The sequence below is a fragment of the Falco naumanni genome, chromosome 10, assembly GCF_017639655.2.
Source record: "Falco naumanni isolate bFalNau1 chromosome 10, bFalNau1.pat, whole genome shotgun sequence".
In the NCBI taxonomy this organism is placed as follows: Eukaryota; Metazoa; Chordata; class Aves; order Falconiformes; family Falconidae; genus Falco; species Falco naumanni.
This window is the reverse complement of record NC_054063.1, coordinates 18,206,251-18,224,464: the sequence shown is the minus strand read 5'-3', so window position 1 is coordinate 18,224,464 and position 18,214 is coordinate 18,206,251. Positions and strand designations below refer to the sequence as shown.

The 18,214-nt window shown below is 41.0% G+C and overlaps 1 protein-coding gene across 7 annotated transcripts in view; it reads left to right on the top strand.

Moving 5' to 3' along the window:
- ABTB2 (ankyrin repeat and BTB domain containing 2) overlaps window positions 1-18,214 on the top strand; it is a 164,375-nt gene that overhangs the window by 97,846 nt on the left and 48,315 nt on the right. For all 7 annotated transcript variants that reach the window (XM_040608513.1, XM_040608514.1, XM_040608512.1 and 4 more), the window contains one exon: window positions 16,133-16,279. In XM_040608513.1, the coding sequence (XP_040464447.1) occupies window positions 16,133-16,279 (147 nt within the window). The remainder of the gene's footprint in view (window positions 1-16,132; window positions 16,280-18,214) is intronic.

Sequence of the window (18,214 nt, the reverse complement as noted above, 5' to 3'; positions counted from 1 at the left end):
CAAGCCTCCTGTCTTGTCAGTAATGTGCTGGCTGGCCCAGCACAAGTAGTCTGGCAATGAGCATAGAATTTTTTCATGCTTCCCACCTCCCTGTGACCACTTTTGTGGGGAAGAAGAGGAGGGATCCTGCATAGGCCAGGGCTTTAATGAGCTGTGGCACTAGGAAGTACTTTGGACTTGCCAAATGCAGTAGTCCAGCCCTGACTTCTCAGCATTCCCCAGATCAGTTCATAAGAACAGCTGGACATTTTGTATGTCTGCAGGGTAGTAGTTTTCCTTTCTTAATTTGTAGGACACCATTGTGTGTGGGCAGCTACTGATTTTTGTTTTCCTTTTACCCCGCAGTGACTGTATTTCCTTTTACCGGGAAGCACTGCCTGTGAACTACCTTGTTTAATATGTAAGAAAGTTCTTTTAGATACTTGAAGATAAAAGGTATCCATAACACTACTTCAGAATTAATTATGTCATGCCAGCTCCATCAGATAGTTAATGACTCTTGGCTTCGTAGACTCTCATAAATTAGGTAATTTATCAGTTGTGCCAAATGAGAGAAATCACCCTCCAGCTGAAGTCGGGAGCATGCATCCTTTGATTGCATTGGTAGAGGAAGAGCACATTATTAGATGAGCTGTCATATTGTAAGTAGATCAGTGCTTTTATTTTGGAGTGAAATTGTCTAAATATTGCAAAGGCATTCTCTAATATGATTTTTAAAATACTTAAGCATCCACTGACCTTTTTGCATGTGTTCTATTTTCTTTTTTTAAACACAGCACCACACATAGAATTCCTCGGCACGCTGGCAGTATAGTTAAGTCTTGTCACCAGCACCAATGGCTCTATGGCTTTCAAATTCAAGCTACCTTGCATTCATGTCTTTAAGCATGAACGGAAGTGTTAGTAAGAGATGCTCACTGTCCTAAGATTCCCTAAGATGTTTTAAAAACAAACACACCCCACTTCCCTCCCCCCCACCCCCAACAACAACAAACAACCTCAGGAGTAAAGAGAAGAAACATCTCTATTTCTGATTACAGGTAATATTTAGAGGCAAAGTAGCGGACTTGCCCATGGTCTGTATTAGAGCTAGGGAAAGAACCCAGACCTCCTGCAAAACCGTTTCTCCCTGCCTGTTGTACCAAGCAACTTGCTAATTTGAGAGTAATATTGTTCCAGTTCTCAGGCTATCTAGGCTGATGTAATATTTTGGCTGCAATCAGGTGGATCAAAATAAATTTTCTGGAAACAGTTTGAGTTCTCTGTTTCTTTTCTTATAAACAACTTCTTGCACTTGGCAAATTCAGTTTGTCTCAGAATGCCAAAATTGCAGATAAGTTTTTTACTAATTTCTAAAAGTAAGTCTTTTTACTATTTTCTCTAAAAGCAAGAGAGATAAATTTAAGGGTTCTGACTTAATTTATGGTTTTCAGTATTTCAGCAGTTTCTGTTATTTCTACAAGATATAGTGGCAATGTAAGGGTGTGATTTTGTGGCAGCTTAACCTGAAGTTTCTGCAGTCTCACCCTTTTGCCCCCAAAACGTGTTCTCATTGCCCCTTTTATGCCTGCACTTGCATTTATGTGTTTACACAGTGCTTTTGCTGAGGCAAGGAATTGATGTGACTAAAGCTAAGTCTACTGAGAGGAGGTTATTTTTAAAAAAAGGGACATCCCTCTCTTTCCTGAAGTGTCTTATGATACAACTGCACAAATTCCAATTCTGCCAAAAGCAGAGGCCAGGAACACAAAACTTGGGGTCAAAGTAGAGATGCAGGAGCGTGGCTGCTCAAATATTGGAGGTAGTTCAATGGAAGTTTAAAACAATGTAGGTGGTACCGAGAATACCAAGCATCCAGCTCATTTTTAATGCCCTAGGTCTCTGAGATACTAGCTCTTTATCTGTGTCAGTCTGCATGGAATGGGTAATGTGGAGACATATGGGTGCAATCTGGCCCGAAGCAGGTTATAATGATGATCTTTCATCAGGTCAGCTCTTCAGAGGGTGAGAGGTGATTCGGTCTCCAGACAAAGATAACAGGTTAGACAAGTGCCAGTCACCTGTGGGGTAGGTTGATGAGAGCTGTGATTTGAGTATCCCCTGCTGTTTGCACTGCAGATCCAGAGTGAGCTGTGAAGACAGCCAAAGGATAAAAATCTTGGTTTTACAGACTCAAGTGTCCAGGCACCTCATCTAAGACATAACGCAGGGGTTCATGTTGCAAATGCAAACAGAGGAGAAACATGGCTCTTTTCTTTGTTTGACAGATTTGGACAAGTAATAGACAGGTCTTTTTCATCTGGGAAATGAGAATAGTAGAGGCTAGAATAGCTGCAGGACTTCGATGTATTTCCTGCTGCAGCTTTTGCCACCTGTCAGTGACACGATGGATTATTAAACACTACATAATATGGCTCTAGCTACTGCATGTGGCCTAAACGGAGAGGTTTGGACTTGACAACCACTGAAGTTTTCTCTCTGTGTACCTACTTTTTTGCTGTTTTCTGTTTTTGGTAAAACTGCAGTTGCCAGATTTGATCCAGACATCAGCTTTTTGCTGCTGGCTTTATGTAGCTTTATACTCTAGCAACATCACCAGGTGCTGAGAAAGCTTTTCTGTCTGGTCCTTGGCTAGGTATGACCTGCTGGTTTATGGGCAAAAATGGGATTTACAGGGAGAAATTCAAAGAGAGAATGGAAGAAATCTCTCTCCTATACTCTAGAAAGTTTGGTGGATGCTGTAGTGACATTTCTCAAGGTAAGATGAAGGAGATGGATTGCTTACACCTGAGTGAGACACCCAGCAAAATACAAACAGAGTGATAGTGCAGCTGGAGATCAGGATTCCTACTGACTTTACACAGCACAGAGATTTCCACATTAGTTCCTGTCAGCATGGAGACCCCTTGACATTATTAGGTCAAAGAAAGGTGCTAATCCATCACAGAAAATGGCTCAGCACTTGATTTATATTCATTTATCTTTGCTCTGCACAAATGCTTTGTTCCTTATCCTTCTTTGAATCAGGCCAGCCTAATATATTGGCATCTCAATCATCATTTGGCTCCTACTGAGATGAAGAAGCAGTGGTCGGGCCTGCAGGGCCGTAACAGTAAAACAGTGATTTATTAGTATGAACAGAGCAGGAAGGTGAAGAGGATCTTGAAGAAAATAGGTAGTTAGGAGACTGTAGCATTTTTCTGTTAGTGTTTGATTATTCTGCCCTGAAGAACTGTAAAACAGCAAAACCAAACCCAAACCAAGTATCTTCAGGTTTCAAAGCACAGTATTAAAAAATGGATTCCTTTATCTTTATACCTTACTACGGTGATCTTGAAATACCCAAGAAGGTACATGTGGAAACTGCATGACTTTGCCCAGATAGTGACAGTGGATATCAGGTTCCGTCGGTATTAAGGGGAGGCATGTTCCGGCTCTGCTGGATCACCCTTTGTTTGTTGTGCCACTTCCCAGGAAACAAGGTGAGGGGAACGGAGGCAAATGATATTGGCTTAAGGATATAAAGTGTTACAAGTTCCTCAAGACCCTGAAATTTTTTAGGAAAAATAAAATATTTCCAAGAAAAGAAAGCAGAAGTGGCTCTTACTTATTGGACTGTTTTCCAATGCTCTCTCATTCTTTCACTAACTCCTTCATCAGGGAATGTTTGGGGTTTTATTCCTATTCCTTTCCCACTGTCCTTCTTCCATATATCTGTTTCCAGCCTCTCTAAGTCTCCGTTTCCTTTCCCTTCCCTGTTACTTTGTATTTCTTTTTGGAAAAAAAGATAGGTCTAAAGTAAAATTTCAGCTCCAAGTAAGTCTACATTGTTGTGGAGCCACCTGGGTTTCAGATCAGAGTGATGTGTCCCATCGCCTATTCCAATCTTAACTCCTATCTGCATTTTGACATTCCTTAAATGGAGCTGCAGTGCAGTCTAGTTTTAGCCTTTACCAGCTTGTCCTGTTTTAACAGAACAGTCTCTTATATGAACTGTTGTTTCAATAATTTGGTGAAAGGAATGGAGTGTCCTTTGAGAAGAAAAGTATTCTTAGATAGTTGAGCTTCCCCAGATCTGCATCTGCCATGGTTCTAGCATTTGCTTTCCTCCATGACAAATTTAAAAAGCCTTCTGAGACATTTTATTCTTGGCAATAGTCAAAGCTATTAACGTTACTAGGATATAGTGGTTGCATACAAACAGCTGGATCCAAAAAGTGATTACTTATGTGGTATGGGATTATTTATGTGGTAGGGACCTTTGCTTTTCAAGTACTTCCATGCTGTGCATCTCTGTTACACAGCAGTAGAGATTCTGCACATTGCCATCAGAGGGAAAGTCGCAGTGTAGTCTGGGTTCAGCAGGGAACCAACAAAATACTAATTTTATGTTATAGCCTAATGGCTACAGTTATTTAATAGAATAGGTAAGGTAATGCTATGATTGTTCATTTTAAAAAAATAGTTTTCCTGGCAATATTACTTTTTTGTCAATGAAAGGATCTTCCTCTGGGAGCCAGTTTTCCATTATTTTATTATTTTCCTAAGAATTGTAGGAAGGTTCCCTGTAATCTTAATCTTCACCACCAGTGTATGACATGCTGCCATAGGAATATCTTCACATTTAGGAGCAGGCTTGTTCGTTGTTGGAAATGGGGGCTGACTGAAAAGGGGGAGAGGAATGCAAAATGGTAAGAGCTGCGTGCTTTTTTGTTGGTTGGTTGGTTTGTTTTTCGAGGCAGCTGGTGTCCTTCCTCAGGTTGTCTTCTCTAGTAAGTGGATTGCCATGGTCCTGCTGTTCAAATAGCCCCTGGCTGTGACTGTGGGCAAGTTGTTTTAGCACAGTAAAGTTCAAGATTACTTGAAAGATAACAGACTTACTGATTTTGAAAGATATTTGGAAGAACGGGTGGCACAGTCACAGACCAGTGGGTAGGCACTCCAGTTGGTTTCATACGTCTGAGGTCCTACAGAATTTGACAGCAGTGGTGGGGATGGGGCTGAGCTGCTCTTCTAGCAAAGGTGCAAGAAATGCTACTTTATTTTGCAGTTAGCAGCATGGGTTCCATAACATCTGAAGAAAACTATCTAGGTACTGTCTCTAGAGGAAATGGTGGGCACAAAATCATGACATTATTTTTGCTTGTTGTCTGCAAGAGCAATCCTCTCTGTATTTGGAGCACCAGCTGTGCTCTTACCAAAGCTATTCTGGCACATGTGTGCTTGCTGTCTGAGCTACACAGTATTATTCCTCCTGGGGACACTGTCAGTAACCCTGCTTGCATGCGGGATTGTAAAGCAACAAGAATCTGTCTTGCTCTAAAAAATACTTTCCTTTTTACCTCTGCCATGAGGCAGTTTTCCCCAATTATGTTGTCTCATCTGAAGGAGGTCACCACTACAAATAATGATGTTGCAAGTGTTAAGAAAATAATTGCGTGCTACGGAATGGTGTAATTGGAAACTCACGTGCAAAAAAGCTTTAAGAAGATAGCACACTGGCAAAATCATTTAGGTTGAATGGTTGAATCCATTACAGATATGGTGCACAGGTGTAATAATGGTATCAAAATGTAGTTTTCCTGTTAAAAAATAATAAATTAGATTCTAATTTTCATCCTCTACAAAGATGCTATGTTTAAAAACTGAAACATGTGGTAGTGTTTCAGATTCTTCAAAGAACCATGCCCATCCATTTGAGCACTGTAAACATTGCAGCTTTTTATGCTTATGCAAAAAAGATGCTGTTCTAGAATAAAAATATAGGAATCCTGGTTTTCTTCTGGGCTATTTAGAGTTACAAAACAATGCTGGGGATCCATTAATAAGAGTAGTTTCCTGACCAAGTATTTAGATCTTGATGTAAATGTCTATAAATAATACAGTGGCAACAGCATTCTTTTGAAAACAAAATTCAAAGAGGTACTGTTTGAAAAGTGAATACTTGCTTAGGGCAGTTATATTTAGGGCTCTAATGGAAGTGTACAAGTTATGCTTTTTATACAAACTATAAATGGCTACATCCAAGAGACTTAGACTTTGAAATGCATTTGGCATTTATGCAATAAGAGAGACAGGCCAGAACCTTGTAGTGGAGTTGTTGGGGTTTTTATTTCTGCTAGCTTTGCAAATATTGCCAAATTCTTATAGTGTTGCTACCCCTAAAGGGACATTCAGAAATAGATATTGTATCTACTCTTGTTTGCAACTGGCGTGAGTCTTCAAAGGCTGAATCCTGGGAAGAGTACAAGCATGACGATGATGAGTGGGGGGGGGGGGAATACAAGAAAGAAGAATGCAGATGCAGCAGTAGAGAGTAAAATAGGGGTTAGAAGCTGGAGCAAGTGCCATACATCATAGAAGAAACCCAAGCATGAATGTAGATGGTATGAGGCAGTCCTTTAGTACTACATGTGATGTGAGTAATAGGGGAGGGTGTTGCAAAGATAGAGGGCAAAAGTCAGCAGGTGGTGAGTAAGTGGAGTTCCTCAACTTCACATCTCATTGTTGACAAGTTCTCCAGGATCCTTTGATGTGAGGAAGCAGGAAGTTGCAAAATACTATCATTAGTAAGAGACTCGTTTGCTGTTGTGGGGAAAAAACTGCCAAATACTTCCAAGTGTGTGTTTGAGGAAATGAAAATCAAGAGGAATGGCTTCTGTTCCGAGATAGAGTTGTTGCTGGTCTTTAGTGCTATGAAATTACTCCTGGACAGTAGACCCTGTCTGTGTTTGACATGCACCATTAAATACTGCTGTCTGTATGGTAGCAGTTTGTGTTTGTACTCGTTCCAAAAACTTCTGCTCACCAAAGCTAGTATTGGGCTCCAGGCAGTTCTGGGTTAAAAATGTCAAAGCTTGTGATTTTTTAACTACTCATGTACATAAATGCAGGTGTGAGCAATTTACTGTAAGTAAACTACCAATAATATTGGAGGTTAAACTCTGGGTATCAAATCTACAATATACTGTCTTTTCTTCTTGTGAACTACCCAGGATACACCCACCCAAAGTTTTGTGTTGTATGGCCAATGACTCAAAACCTGAATCACCTTCATCTGGAGGCATGGTATGCATGTGATCATGCTAGCGAGACTCCCAGCCTTGCCCTGTTGAGGTCAGACTTTATGTTCTCAGTCAGGACTGTGCTGTGTTTCACTTAGATGAGATTTCAATTTGATATTTAGCGACAGATGCGTATTTCACCCTGACAAAATCAAAACTGTGCAGCTGTGCATCAGAGGGTTGCCGTTTTTGACACCTGATGGACACAATCCTTGAGTCATCTGAAAAACGCCAGTCCTTTTGGAGCAGTAGTTTGGTTACCATTGACTTCCTATTTCTTCATGGCTTTTTTAAAGTAAGCATAGAATAAACAGCTCTTACAGTGCTCTTATATTTCAAGCCGTTAAGTGATGTAATTGCAGTCTTGATGTTTATTATTAAGTGACCACAGTTTCCAAAATTTTATTTTAAGGGCATGTTTACTACAGCCAGGAGAGTCTTATGGGGGTAGATTTTATCAGGCCAAGGGCTCAGCAGTATAAAGAAGTTGATGGACAGGGGTCATGTAGAGTAGGCTCTTTCAAAAGATTGCTCTGGTATACCTGAAAAGGGATTGTATGGGATTATCCTGGAGTACTTCCCTGGTCAGATTCTCCATCCTGACATTCCCTAAGAAAAGGAACTGGGAGTGACAGAGGATATAAATTTACTATCCTCTTTGTGTTTGGCAAGCATACAGATCATGGGATGTATAAATAGAAGAATTGAACACAAGTAAAGAGAGGTCATTATGGCATGTACAAAGAGCTTAGTCAGACCACATCTGGAGAACTGGGCATGATTCAAAGACCATATTTCAGGAAGGACAGTGAACAATAAGGAATGGATTAGAAGAGGGTATTGTAGAGGGTATGAGGGCTCTAGCTGGTGCCTGCAGTTGCTGCAGTCCCACTGGTTACGCCAAATAAAGCTGGTTTTACTGTAAAAGCACCTAGATTGGAGACTTCTAAAGAGTTCCAAGGGAATGGAGAAGGTGTTATAAACCTGTTCTCCCTAAGGTTTCTAACCCCCACAGTAATGCTGCTAAAAGGACTTGGTGTTTCTGGAGTTGCCATTATTTAACTGTCATCTCTCTTTTTTAAAAAATAAGGTTTGTTTTTTAGCTTTCATATGTTTTTTCTTGTGTGTGTATATATGTAGTTTTTTCTTTATAATTTCTTATGGTAATTTTGATGCTTGTCATAATAACTGTCCCAATATTGTATCCACATCAGAATCTCTGTTAAGCTAAAATCCATTTTGCCTTTCTTAACCCTCCCAGTTGAGTAAAACTTCTCATTTTGTATTGTAAGCTCCATTGGGGTGGAATTATACATCGTCACAATATTGTGTCCTTTCAGCTCAGGAGTAGCTGTGTCTTGGAGAGCTCTGGGATTATTGAAAGTAAAGAGGGCTGTGTAAATGGAAGATGGACTGATGCTAAGGGACAAAAAAAGTGCTATGGATGTATATAGGAAATGGTGACACTGCTGAAATGTTGCGTAGTGTGAAGGAGTGAAATGAAAGAGAAACGAAGCAAGAAGGTTGCTTCTGTGATGCCACCCTTAATGAGAATGAAGCAATATCCCCATTTTCCAGATAAGTGAACTGGGACACTAATTAAACTGGTTGGAGTTTACACAGCTAGTTAATGCTAAGTCTTCTGCCTGTTGGTCCACAGCCATTTTTTGGCACAGGATTCTGGTTTTGTATTTCTTTCTCAGTGTTCATAATCTATTTATACCATGCCTCATAAAACTTTCTCTGTTTTTTTTTTCATTGATATTTGTAGCCCAGTGTGGGGTTTTCTCTTCAACACATCTTACTGGATCTTGAAAATAAGAGTCCTAGAAACAAAGGTGGTTTTATCTCTTAACCTAACATTACAGTCTGGTATGGGTCTTTGCCTGTCCTCAGACCCTGTGTAGAAGATCCAGTGACTGGAAAACCACGTGTGCAAAATTGTAACTGATCAGTCTAGCTTTAGGGATGTACTTGTTGATGTACTAGCACATGTGCTCCTCTTCAAAAACAGTTGTAGTCCTAGTGCTAAGAAGCATTTACATTCTTTTATTTACAGATCATATTCTCAAAGGTCTTTTATTATGAGATATAAGTAGCATAGTTCTACAAACCTAGACTAAAGCCTTGCAGTCATGCCATTTATTTCCAGTCTCTGGATCCAGGTTGTGAGAGCGATGGCTCCGTGTTGGCCATTTGTGTACAGACAAGGTCTAATGGCACAGGGATTCTGAACTGGGAGATTTGGACTTTGCAACGAGTTGGTTCTGATGCATGAGCTTGTAGTTGCTTCTCCTCCTTTTGTCTCTGTTTCTCCATCTAGGAAATGGAAATGAGGACAATCACCATCTCATAAAAGCACTGATACCTTTTATCTTGTGAACTCTGCAGTTGCTGCTACTAGAGATAAAATTTGCTTTGTTTTTTGGCATTAAAATATAAACCAAGGATATGTTCCCTTGTGCTTATGTTCAGTTAAGCACTTGAGGTCGAGCCAGGTTAGTGGTTGTCCAGAAGACCACAGGGATATGGAAGTGGGATTAATGACTCAGTAAATACTGACTCGGTACTAAACCAAGGCCTTTCTCCTACATTTGTAGTCATTTGCAATCCTATATATTACAGTGGATTCAAATATATTAGTTTTACAGATGCTTCCTACCTTTCCCCCTCCAACTTCCAGTCAATTCTACCATTTTCATAGCAAAAGTGAGGCAAAGTATGTTGAACTTTTCCCAATGTGGGATGAAGACAGGGTACAGTTAGCTACCTAGGAGTAAGGAGGCATTTAAGTATTTGTAGTGACTGTCAGCAGGGTTCTGCTCCTCCTGTGGCGGTGTGTACAGAAGGGTAGTGTTATGGCTCGCATAGCGCTTCAGAAGCTGCAAGCTCTGCTGCTTTCACACCACGAGGCGCTGCACTGACCTGCACCCCAGGAAGGGATGGTGGGTCTTGATAGTGCTTCAGACTCTCTTTTAGGGTATTCTGATACTTCAGTCAAGCAATGCCTGTTGATACAGAGAGACATGAAGGGCAAGACTGCATGCTTCTAGTGCATCTCTGATGACATTCCTGAAGTCCAGGCAAACTTAATTTTATTAATTTGAAGGGGACATTGTCTCTATGAGCAGTTAGACCAAGACTAGGGAGCCCATGTGAGGGCTGTGTGAATCATCAGATCTGTCCAGAAGTGTCTGATTAGGACAGCAGCTCTTCAATGGACAGATCCAGTTGAGCACTTGCAGAAGACTGAAAGATGTTTTCTCTCTACTTGAAGCTCCTCCCTCTTCTGATTTTCCTCCTGTTTTCAATTATAGAATCACTGTTTAATGTGGATGCAGATACAAGCAACTGTGTTTGATTTTTCTTACTGCTGACAGAGACAAACTGAAAGAGATGCCTGCCTGCTTTATAGGAGAAGCCACATTATTTTCCTATATGTTAGCAATTATATGCATTGTTTCCTGATCACAAGTCTTTCTCACAATCTATCGCATGACTGTAGTTGATTATAGAGCCTGATGTGTTTTGATTTGAGTGAGCTCTATCAAGAACACTTTGGTTGCCTGTTTTTTGGAGACGTGGGGGAGCATTGTTTATATTCTGTCAGAATGTTCCTGTATCATCTCAGAAAATAAAGAAGGGTTGAGCTTTCCTAGCAGTGGTAGGTCAGCAAGAAGAAAACAGCTCCAGGAAGTGGCATTAATTCTAGGTGGTGCTCTGTACTCTGAATTGATTGGCAAGAAAGAACTGACGGCATTGTGTTGCTTGGTAGAATGGGAAACAAAAAACAAGGAGAGCCTTGAATGCTCCTTGCCATGAAGAATTACAGGACTTTGTGCAAGGTGACAGCCATCCTGATGTCACAGCCAAATTGCAATGTGGGAACTGCAGTTGCAATTGGATTAAGTTTTTGCTGGGTCCATTGAAATTAGTGGGATTTGGCTATTTACTTCAGTGTAGTCAGGTCATCACCATCGGCCTTCCAAATCACAGCTCAGTTCACTGGGATCAGCTATCCTTTTCACCTCGCAGAATGTTTCAGAAATACGCTGATGCTGGAGACCCAAGACTGGGTTTTTTTCTTATTTGGTTTCCTAATTCTTTTATCTAGCATATTCACAGCAGTTCTGATTTCACATATGTGGCTTTTTGCAGTAGGGGGGGCTTTTAGAAACAATTTCTAATGTATAAAGACGATCCCAAATTTTATGAGGGCTTTCGTTTCTGGTTGCTTTTGCCCAATAGATATTTGTTTCCTGTTGTTCTAATTTGTATTACGGTAGTGTTCAGTAACTATCACCACTGTTTTAGGTGCAATGCAAACACAGTGCACTGAGAGAATCCTTGCCCAGTGAACCTGTTTTTCTTCTGATCAAAGGGAGAAATCAATATACACTGTATTCTCTCGTAGGCTTTACTAGGTTTATTAAACAAACAAACAAACAAAAAAGGCATTTTTTCTGTGTTGGTAGTTTACGGTGTGTAACCCTGTCCTAATTATGTTCCTGATTCTTTGCCTAACCTGTCCAGAACACAGCCAGTGCATTTCTGAGATAAGGGAGTTTGAACCCTGGGCAATTTCCATGAGGAGTCCCAGACAGCAGAATTTGAGTGTTTTCCAGACAAGACTCCTTGGCCCTTTGCCACTTGTGAGTGGCCCCATCTTAACCTCCAGGCATCATCTAAGTGTTTGAAAGTCATCAAATGGCTGAAAAGTTAATCACTAGGAAGTTGTCTCCCAACATGAAGGATTTAGATTAGAGAAAGCACAGAGAAAATCATTACAGCAAGATAAAAGTGATGGCTAGTCCTTTTTCATGAATGTAACATGAAAACAGCATGAAGTGTGAAGATAACATAGGTACTTTAAAAATTATTTGAACTAAGGTTTTTAAACATTCAAATCTTAAAATAAAATTCAGGTAGAAGTCTGCATTTGCTTGTATCTTGATATAGAAAGAGCAGAACTTGATGCCAGCCTCTCTATTATCATGGGACATTCAGGGATGGACCCTGGGTTCCTCACAGAAATTGCCTTGCTTGAGGACAAGACCAGTTGCCCAGCTCAGGGAAACCACGCAGGAGTTTTGCACAGCCCTGCTCCTGGGAGCAGTCAAGTTATAGCAAAGCTCTCAGCAGAACTGCTGCACCTCTTAAAGCAGGAGTCCAAGAGTGTGAACAGACTTTTCCCTGGACCTAGCTCAGACTGTGGAAACATTTTCAGTTGCTATTAAAAAGCATCAAATTACAGACAACAATTTCAAAATCTTTAGGCAAGCAGAATAATTTGAGTTTAAGGAACTGCTTAACTGGAATTTCACCCAGTCGTGACTGCCTTTTAAGATCATTGGCAGCAAGTGCCTATGAGCAGGTTTTGTATTTAACTGAGGTAGAATAAATATGTCTTTATTTCCAGCTGCTATTTCAAAGGCTATGGAAATATCAGAAACAAATTGTTAGCCAGCCGTGCCTTAATCACAGTGCTACAAACGTGCTTTCAATTGGGCTGGTACAGTGTTGCCTCATGCCATTCTAGAGGTGACTTCTGTGCTCTTGAGGTTTGATCTAAGCCACACACAAATTAATAGACTCTAACTTCACCTGGGCTTGGATCCCATACTTAAAATCTTGGTTAATTAAAAAAAAAATAATAAATTGTGACCAGAATGCCAGGATACTGCCAGGGATTTGTAAGAAACACAACACAGCCCACATCAGAGGGACTATTGTAACAGTGGTGTGCATGCCTGAATGGTTCATTCCTGCACGGCAATTACGTGCTGTTTGACATTGTTGTTTTGTGGGGAAAACACATTCTTGAACATCAGGAAATAAATCGGCAGTTTTAATGTGATTTCAAACAGAGAGTGTTTTGACATGAATTGATTTATTTCAATTACAGTTTTGCTTATTTAGCTAGGCATGATTAAAACCAGTGTTGCCACAAATAAAAAAAATACAGAAGTGTGAATGCCAGATAGAAACTGAAGATTCCCCCAGGGTTTAGACCATTGTAACACCTTTTGACTGCAAATTTCTTGATTTGGGTGGGAGGAGAGCAGGTACTGCCATTCGGGGTCCAAGTAGCCATCACAGTGCCTTTGCCTCTGTTGTCAAACAAATTTTTTTTAATTGGTATTGAAGATTAAGTCCAGTTTCTAATTATAATACCAGTGGGCAAAGCTTGACTGCACATGTCCGTGTGCCTAAATTTCTGATCTGAACAGCAAAGATGATACTTTTCCAACGCTGCGTAATTACTGGAAACATATCGGAGAGGAAATCCTGATCAACGTGCTGCAAGACATAGTAACTGTGGGGTACATTTCTCCTTTGCTGTCCATTCAGTCGCTGCTCTCCATCGGTCTCAAAAGCAGTGCTGAGAGGTGTGTTTTCTCATTCCCAGGCCTGCTTATACCTATTGAGACCTGCCAGACGTGGGGAGCCTTAGTGAAATCTTATGTAATGAGGGCCCGATTCATACCCCACTGCGATCCCAGGGAAAATTCCCAGTGGCATCATCAGGCTTTGGCACGTGGCCAGTCTTGGAAACTTCCTTCTTTCTCTCTCATAGACAGAGGATATTCCTCAGCTGTACCAAGGCAGAGGAGAACATAAATTTTGTCCACAAGTATCTTGTATGAGGTTAGGTTTTTTTCAAAAGTAAATAAATCATCCCTGTTTCCTCTAACCCACAGCACCTGGCAAACTGTTAATTGCAAAACTGAGAAAATGTTGTGCCAACTTAAGTCATTCTACAAATCTTTATTTTTAATTTCTTGTTAGAAAACAGAACCAACTGAAAGTGGCTGGCAGAGAAAATGTGCCCTGGTCGTCCCCGTGTCGTCCCCCCCCCCCTCCTTCCCCCGCCTGGCTTGGTAATGTAACTGCCAGTTTCTGTTTTCGCCTCTGTAGAATTATATGCCTCTACTTGAAACTTTTGACAAATCAGTCTATTTTCATTCTCCCTCTGCCATAAATTCAATCCATATGTCTTTAAAACATCCTTTCATAGCTTTAACATGGAAAAGGAAGTGGCTTAGGCTCTGTATAGGAGGCTACAGAGTATTTAAAGCAAGCTCTTCTAGTTTGCATGCATCGCTTCTGTTAGCTCTTAAAACCTCGACTTCCTAATTATTCAGGTTACAGAGGGCATTGGCAGAGTTTTCTCCATTAACTAACAGTGATGTACAGTGAAGAAGCACAAGAGGATAAATAATTCCCTTATCCTCAAAACATCCAGGAAGTTTTTGATGCAGCCCTTGGCTTTACCACCAAGCAGGATGCAAAGAGGATGTGAAAAGGGTAGGAGAGATCAATTCAGCATAAAATTTCAAAAGAAAACATCAAGACAAAGAAACAAAGGTCTTGCACAATGCACTGTCATTCATCTGGCAGGGTTTTGTTTGACAAGAATACACAGCACCTATGTGACAGGAGGTCATGGCAATAGGAGTAAAGTATCTCCACGTCTAAGGCTGAACTGGGGTCAGAAGGTGAGGGCGGGAAGGAAATGTGGGTCTAGGCTGAAATATATTGGTATGGCTGTGCACAGATCAAAGTTGAAAAATAAAAAATACAGGATGCAGCAGGATAAGAGCACAGGCAGTTGTGGCTATAAGTATGCTCATCTGAAATCACAGAAAATTTGGGCCAGGCTGTGCTACTGGAATTACAGGATAGAGCCATAATAAAAAATATGGTAGCAGCTGAACACAACTGAAGATATGGTAGCAACAAGGGTACAGGAACACTGGCGGAGTGGACTGCAGAAGACTTTCCAGAGTCCACCTGCCCCGTGGATGCAGGGTCACTCTGTGTGCCATCAGACCCACTCCAGGGTGCTGCCAGAGGAGGCAGGTCCACTCTCCCACCCCAGCCCCAGTCACGCACCCATGCTCCCTACCTTGCATCAGTTCTAGAAGTCACACTCCCTCCCTTCCCTCTGTGCCACACAGAACAACCATATGGATGAAGGGCAACAAAATTCAGCTCACTAATTTGATGAGAAACTATTTAACTACTGGATTTCTGGGAAGAAAACAGGGGAGGCAGGTTTTTGGGGTGTTTTTTGATCTCTGTGTTGCACTGACTTGCATTGTGGCTGCAGATCTGCCCTGCTTGGCCAAAGATAACAAGTGAAAAAGATGATTGGGGTGAGGTGAATGCCCCTTTTAGAGACTACCTGCATCTTAATATGAAACTGTATGTCAATTTTTTTATAGTATTCCCAGCCAATTCACCCAAATGGTCTCTAATTTGCCAACAGTGCAAATGAGTTGTAGGAATATGTGCAAAGTGGGATGGGGTCCCAATAACAACTACACAAAACTGCTTGCAAATCTGTTGTTCAGTTACTGTGCATTAATGCTCATGTGTGCAAGAAGATAAAATGGAAGGAGAGTGTGTGTGTGGTAAATGCATGTGTGCAATTAATTATATTTCTAATCAGTCGCTTTCATAGAGGGGTCATTTATAGACATGAAAACACAGTCAACCTCAAAACTCATGGGCGTAGTTTGGCACATCCAAAGGTTCACACAGGTAGAAACCACAGTCTGCACACTTGAAACTGCATGCAGGTTCAAAGAACTGGCATAGCCTGTGGTTTTGTTTTCAGAGTTGAAAAGATTACAGCTGCCGTTTACCTTAGATGGACTCGAGGTTATCTCCCACACCTCTGAAAATCAGGCCTTTATATCTAGCAATCTGCATACAGCTGTTCAAAAGCAAGCTGTGTGTGCACAGCCGAGTTGTTGTATAAACAATAGCAGAGACTTCACTAAAGCTTTTCATGTAGTTTTATCTCAACTGCAATTTGTTTCTAGTTTTTGAAGGCTGTAGAAACATCCAGCCTTACTCCCTAGAGCCTAGTTTCACTGTTTCAGCCACTCCAATGGTATTTACAGCACTGTTTGATTTTATTTGAACTGTTCAGAAGACCTTAAGTCCCCCAAGAAAGGTGCAAACGTGTTCAAGTTCCCCGTGGTGCCTATTGGTAGAAAGATGTGTTTTTCCACTCCTGTAACTTCACTTGTAACACGACTGTTTGCTCTCATCCCCAGGTGTGCTGTCTCTGCCTGCCTACTTTAGCCCATACAACGATGGCTCTGTGTGCAGCGATGGACGGGCTGATGCTTATGCCCAGCTGGAACTCCGAACTTTAGAGCAGTCTCTGTTGGCAACTTGCGTTGGAAGCATCTCTGAACTAAGTAAGTTTTAGATGTAATCGAACATGGGTTTCTTTCAGTGAAGCAGGAGAGCCAGTCCATCCACTATTGAGGTCAGTGGGAGTGTTGCCGTTGTTGACAGTGTGAGCAGTATTTGGCTAACGTTGCATAAAATTTAATTGTCTCGTGGTGCGGTTTATGAAAATTAGGTTGTTTCATTAGACTGCTTTATATTTGATTCACTTTGGAGATGCAGAAGATGTGGCTTTTCTAGCATCTGGGTAGTTAGTGGTGTTAGTGCCAACAGAAGATGGATGCTTTTGCCTAGATGCCTCTGGAGGCTTTCTTGTACATTTGTGGAACACAGCAGTGGCACCTCCCTCAGATGGCAAAGAAGGTTCTCTTTGTTGGTGTTTGTGGAGTGGAAATGTCAAGGGTGCAGGATATTCAAGGAAAAGCTTTTTGGTTACTTGAAAAACAAAAAGTGGAGGAAAAAAATCTGAGAGCACTTGGGTAACAAAAACTTGTTCAAAACCTTCTTTTTTAATGCTAACCAAACAAAACGTTCCATTCCTAGACAACTCACAAAGCCCCCTTAAAGTAAACAAAAAATATTTGTGTTTTCCCAGTCTACTTTTCCCTTGCAACATTTTTGCTGGCATCACTTTCTTAGTCTCCACCATCTGAATGCTAATGAATGTTAGGGCCAGTAAGGAGTTTGTGGGTTTCACCATTTATTTTGCAACCTGCCTTAATTTGAGGTTTTCACATTCCTTTAACACACCTCTATTTATCCTGGAACACAAGAGAACATTTGTAGCATGGGCCTAAGATTGAATACAGCTTCCTCTCTCTCTTCCCCTGTCCCTGCTTTGGCCAACTTGGTCATTACATCTAGTGAATAGATCTCCTGATACAGTTGCCTACCTTCTTTTTTTTTTTTTTTTTTTTTTTTTTTAAATGTTGCTGCACATTGCCAGAAAAATAGAGTGAGTGAGTGTGCAAAGGAGAAGGAACGTTATTCTGAGCTGAAAATTTGAATTCCAGATGCATTTCTGCTATAATTGCGCAGACTTCTGTGTTAGTACCAACACTAGAGGATTCATGATATTCTCGTAAAATGTTTAATTCCTGGAGAGTCAGGAGCTACTGAAGTGGAAAGGCAGAGATGTTAGAAGGTTTTTCCATTCTAAAGTGGGTCCTTAAGCTGAATGTACTATGCAACAAATGAGTGGCACAGCTTTACAGTGCAAACTGGGATTTTTAATACTCTATTGATCTGAACCACTAATAACGTTGCCATGTTTAGACATACAGTAGCTTTGGCAGGGGGGTTCCCTAACCTGGTAATACTAGAACCCCAGGGGTTCAGCTGGAGGTTGGCTGGCAAGCTCAGTGTATTGCTCTTGGATATAACTGAACAAATAATAACTTCCTAAAAATTTCAGAGGGAGGAGTGACAAATTCATATGTGGCATGGCTAAGTTCAGGGCGCTTTCTCAGGAACCAGCTTTGCGATGGGGTGACTATTTCAGTTCCATCCTTTCCCAGTATTGTAACTCTAGGACACAATAGAGGAACGTTTCCTGTGAGAGTTTGAGAAGACTGTAAAACATAAAGCGGCAGAGGATTCTCCCAAGGAAAAAATAGAGCCTGGCTATGTATAGTAATCTATAGTAATCATTCAGCTCGCTGGTCTGGTAGTCACACTACTCAAAGATGTAATGTTTGAAGCCTTTATTGCAAAGCTCTTGAGAGTTTGCAGTGCACCACAATAAAAGGAGAGTAAACAGGGTGTGCCCAAAGTAAGCTTATTACAGAAAGACCAGCATTATGTGACTGCATAGCTGTTGTCTGGGGGTCATTGCCCTGTGAACTTTTTAAAAATCTGCAATCTTAAAATCCTTTCTGAGTAGACACTGTAATACAGGTTACCTTCTTCCAGGCCTCCTCAGGTCTACCAGTACTCTTACACAC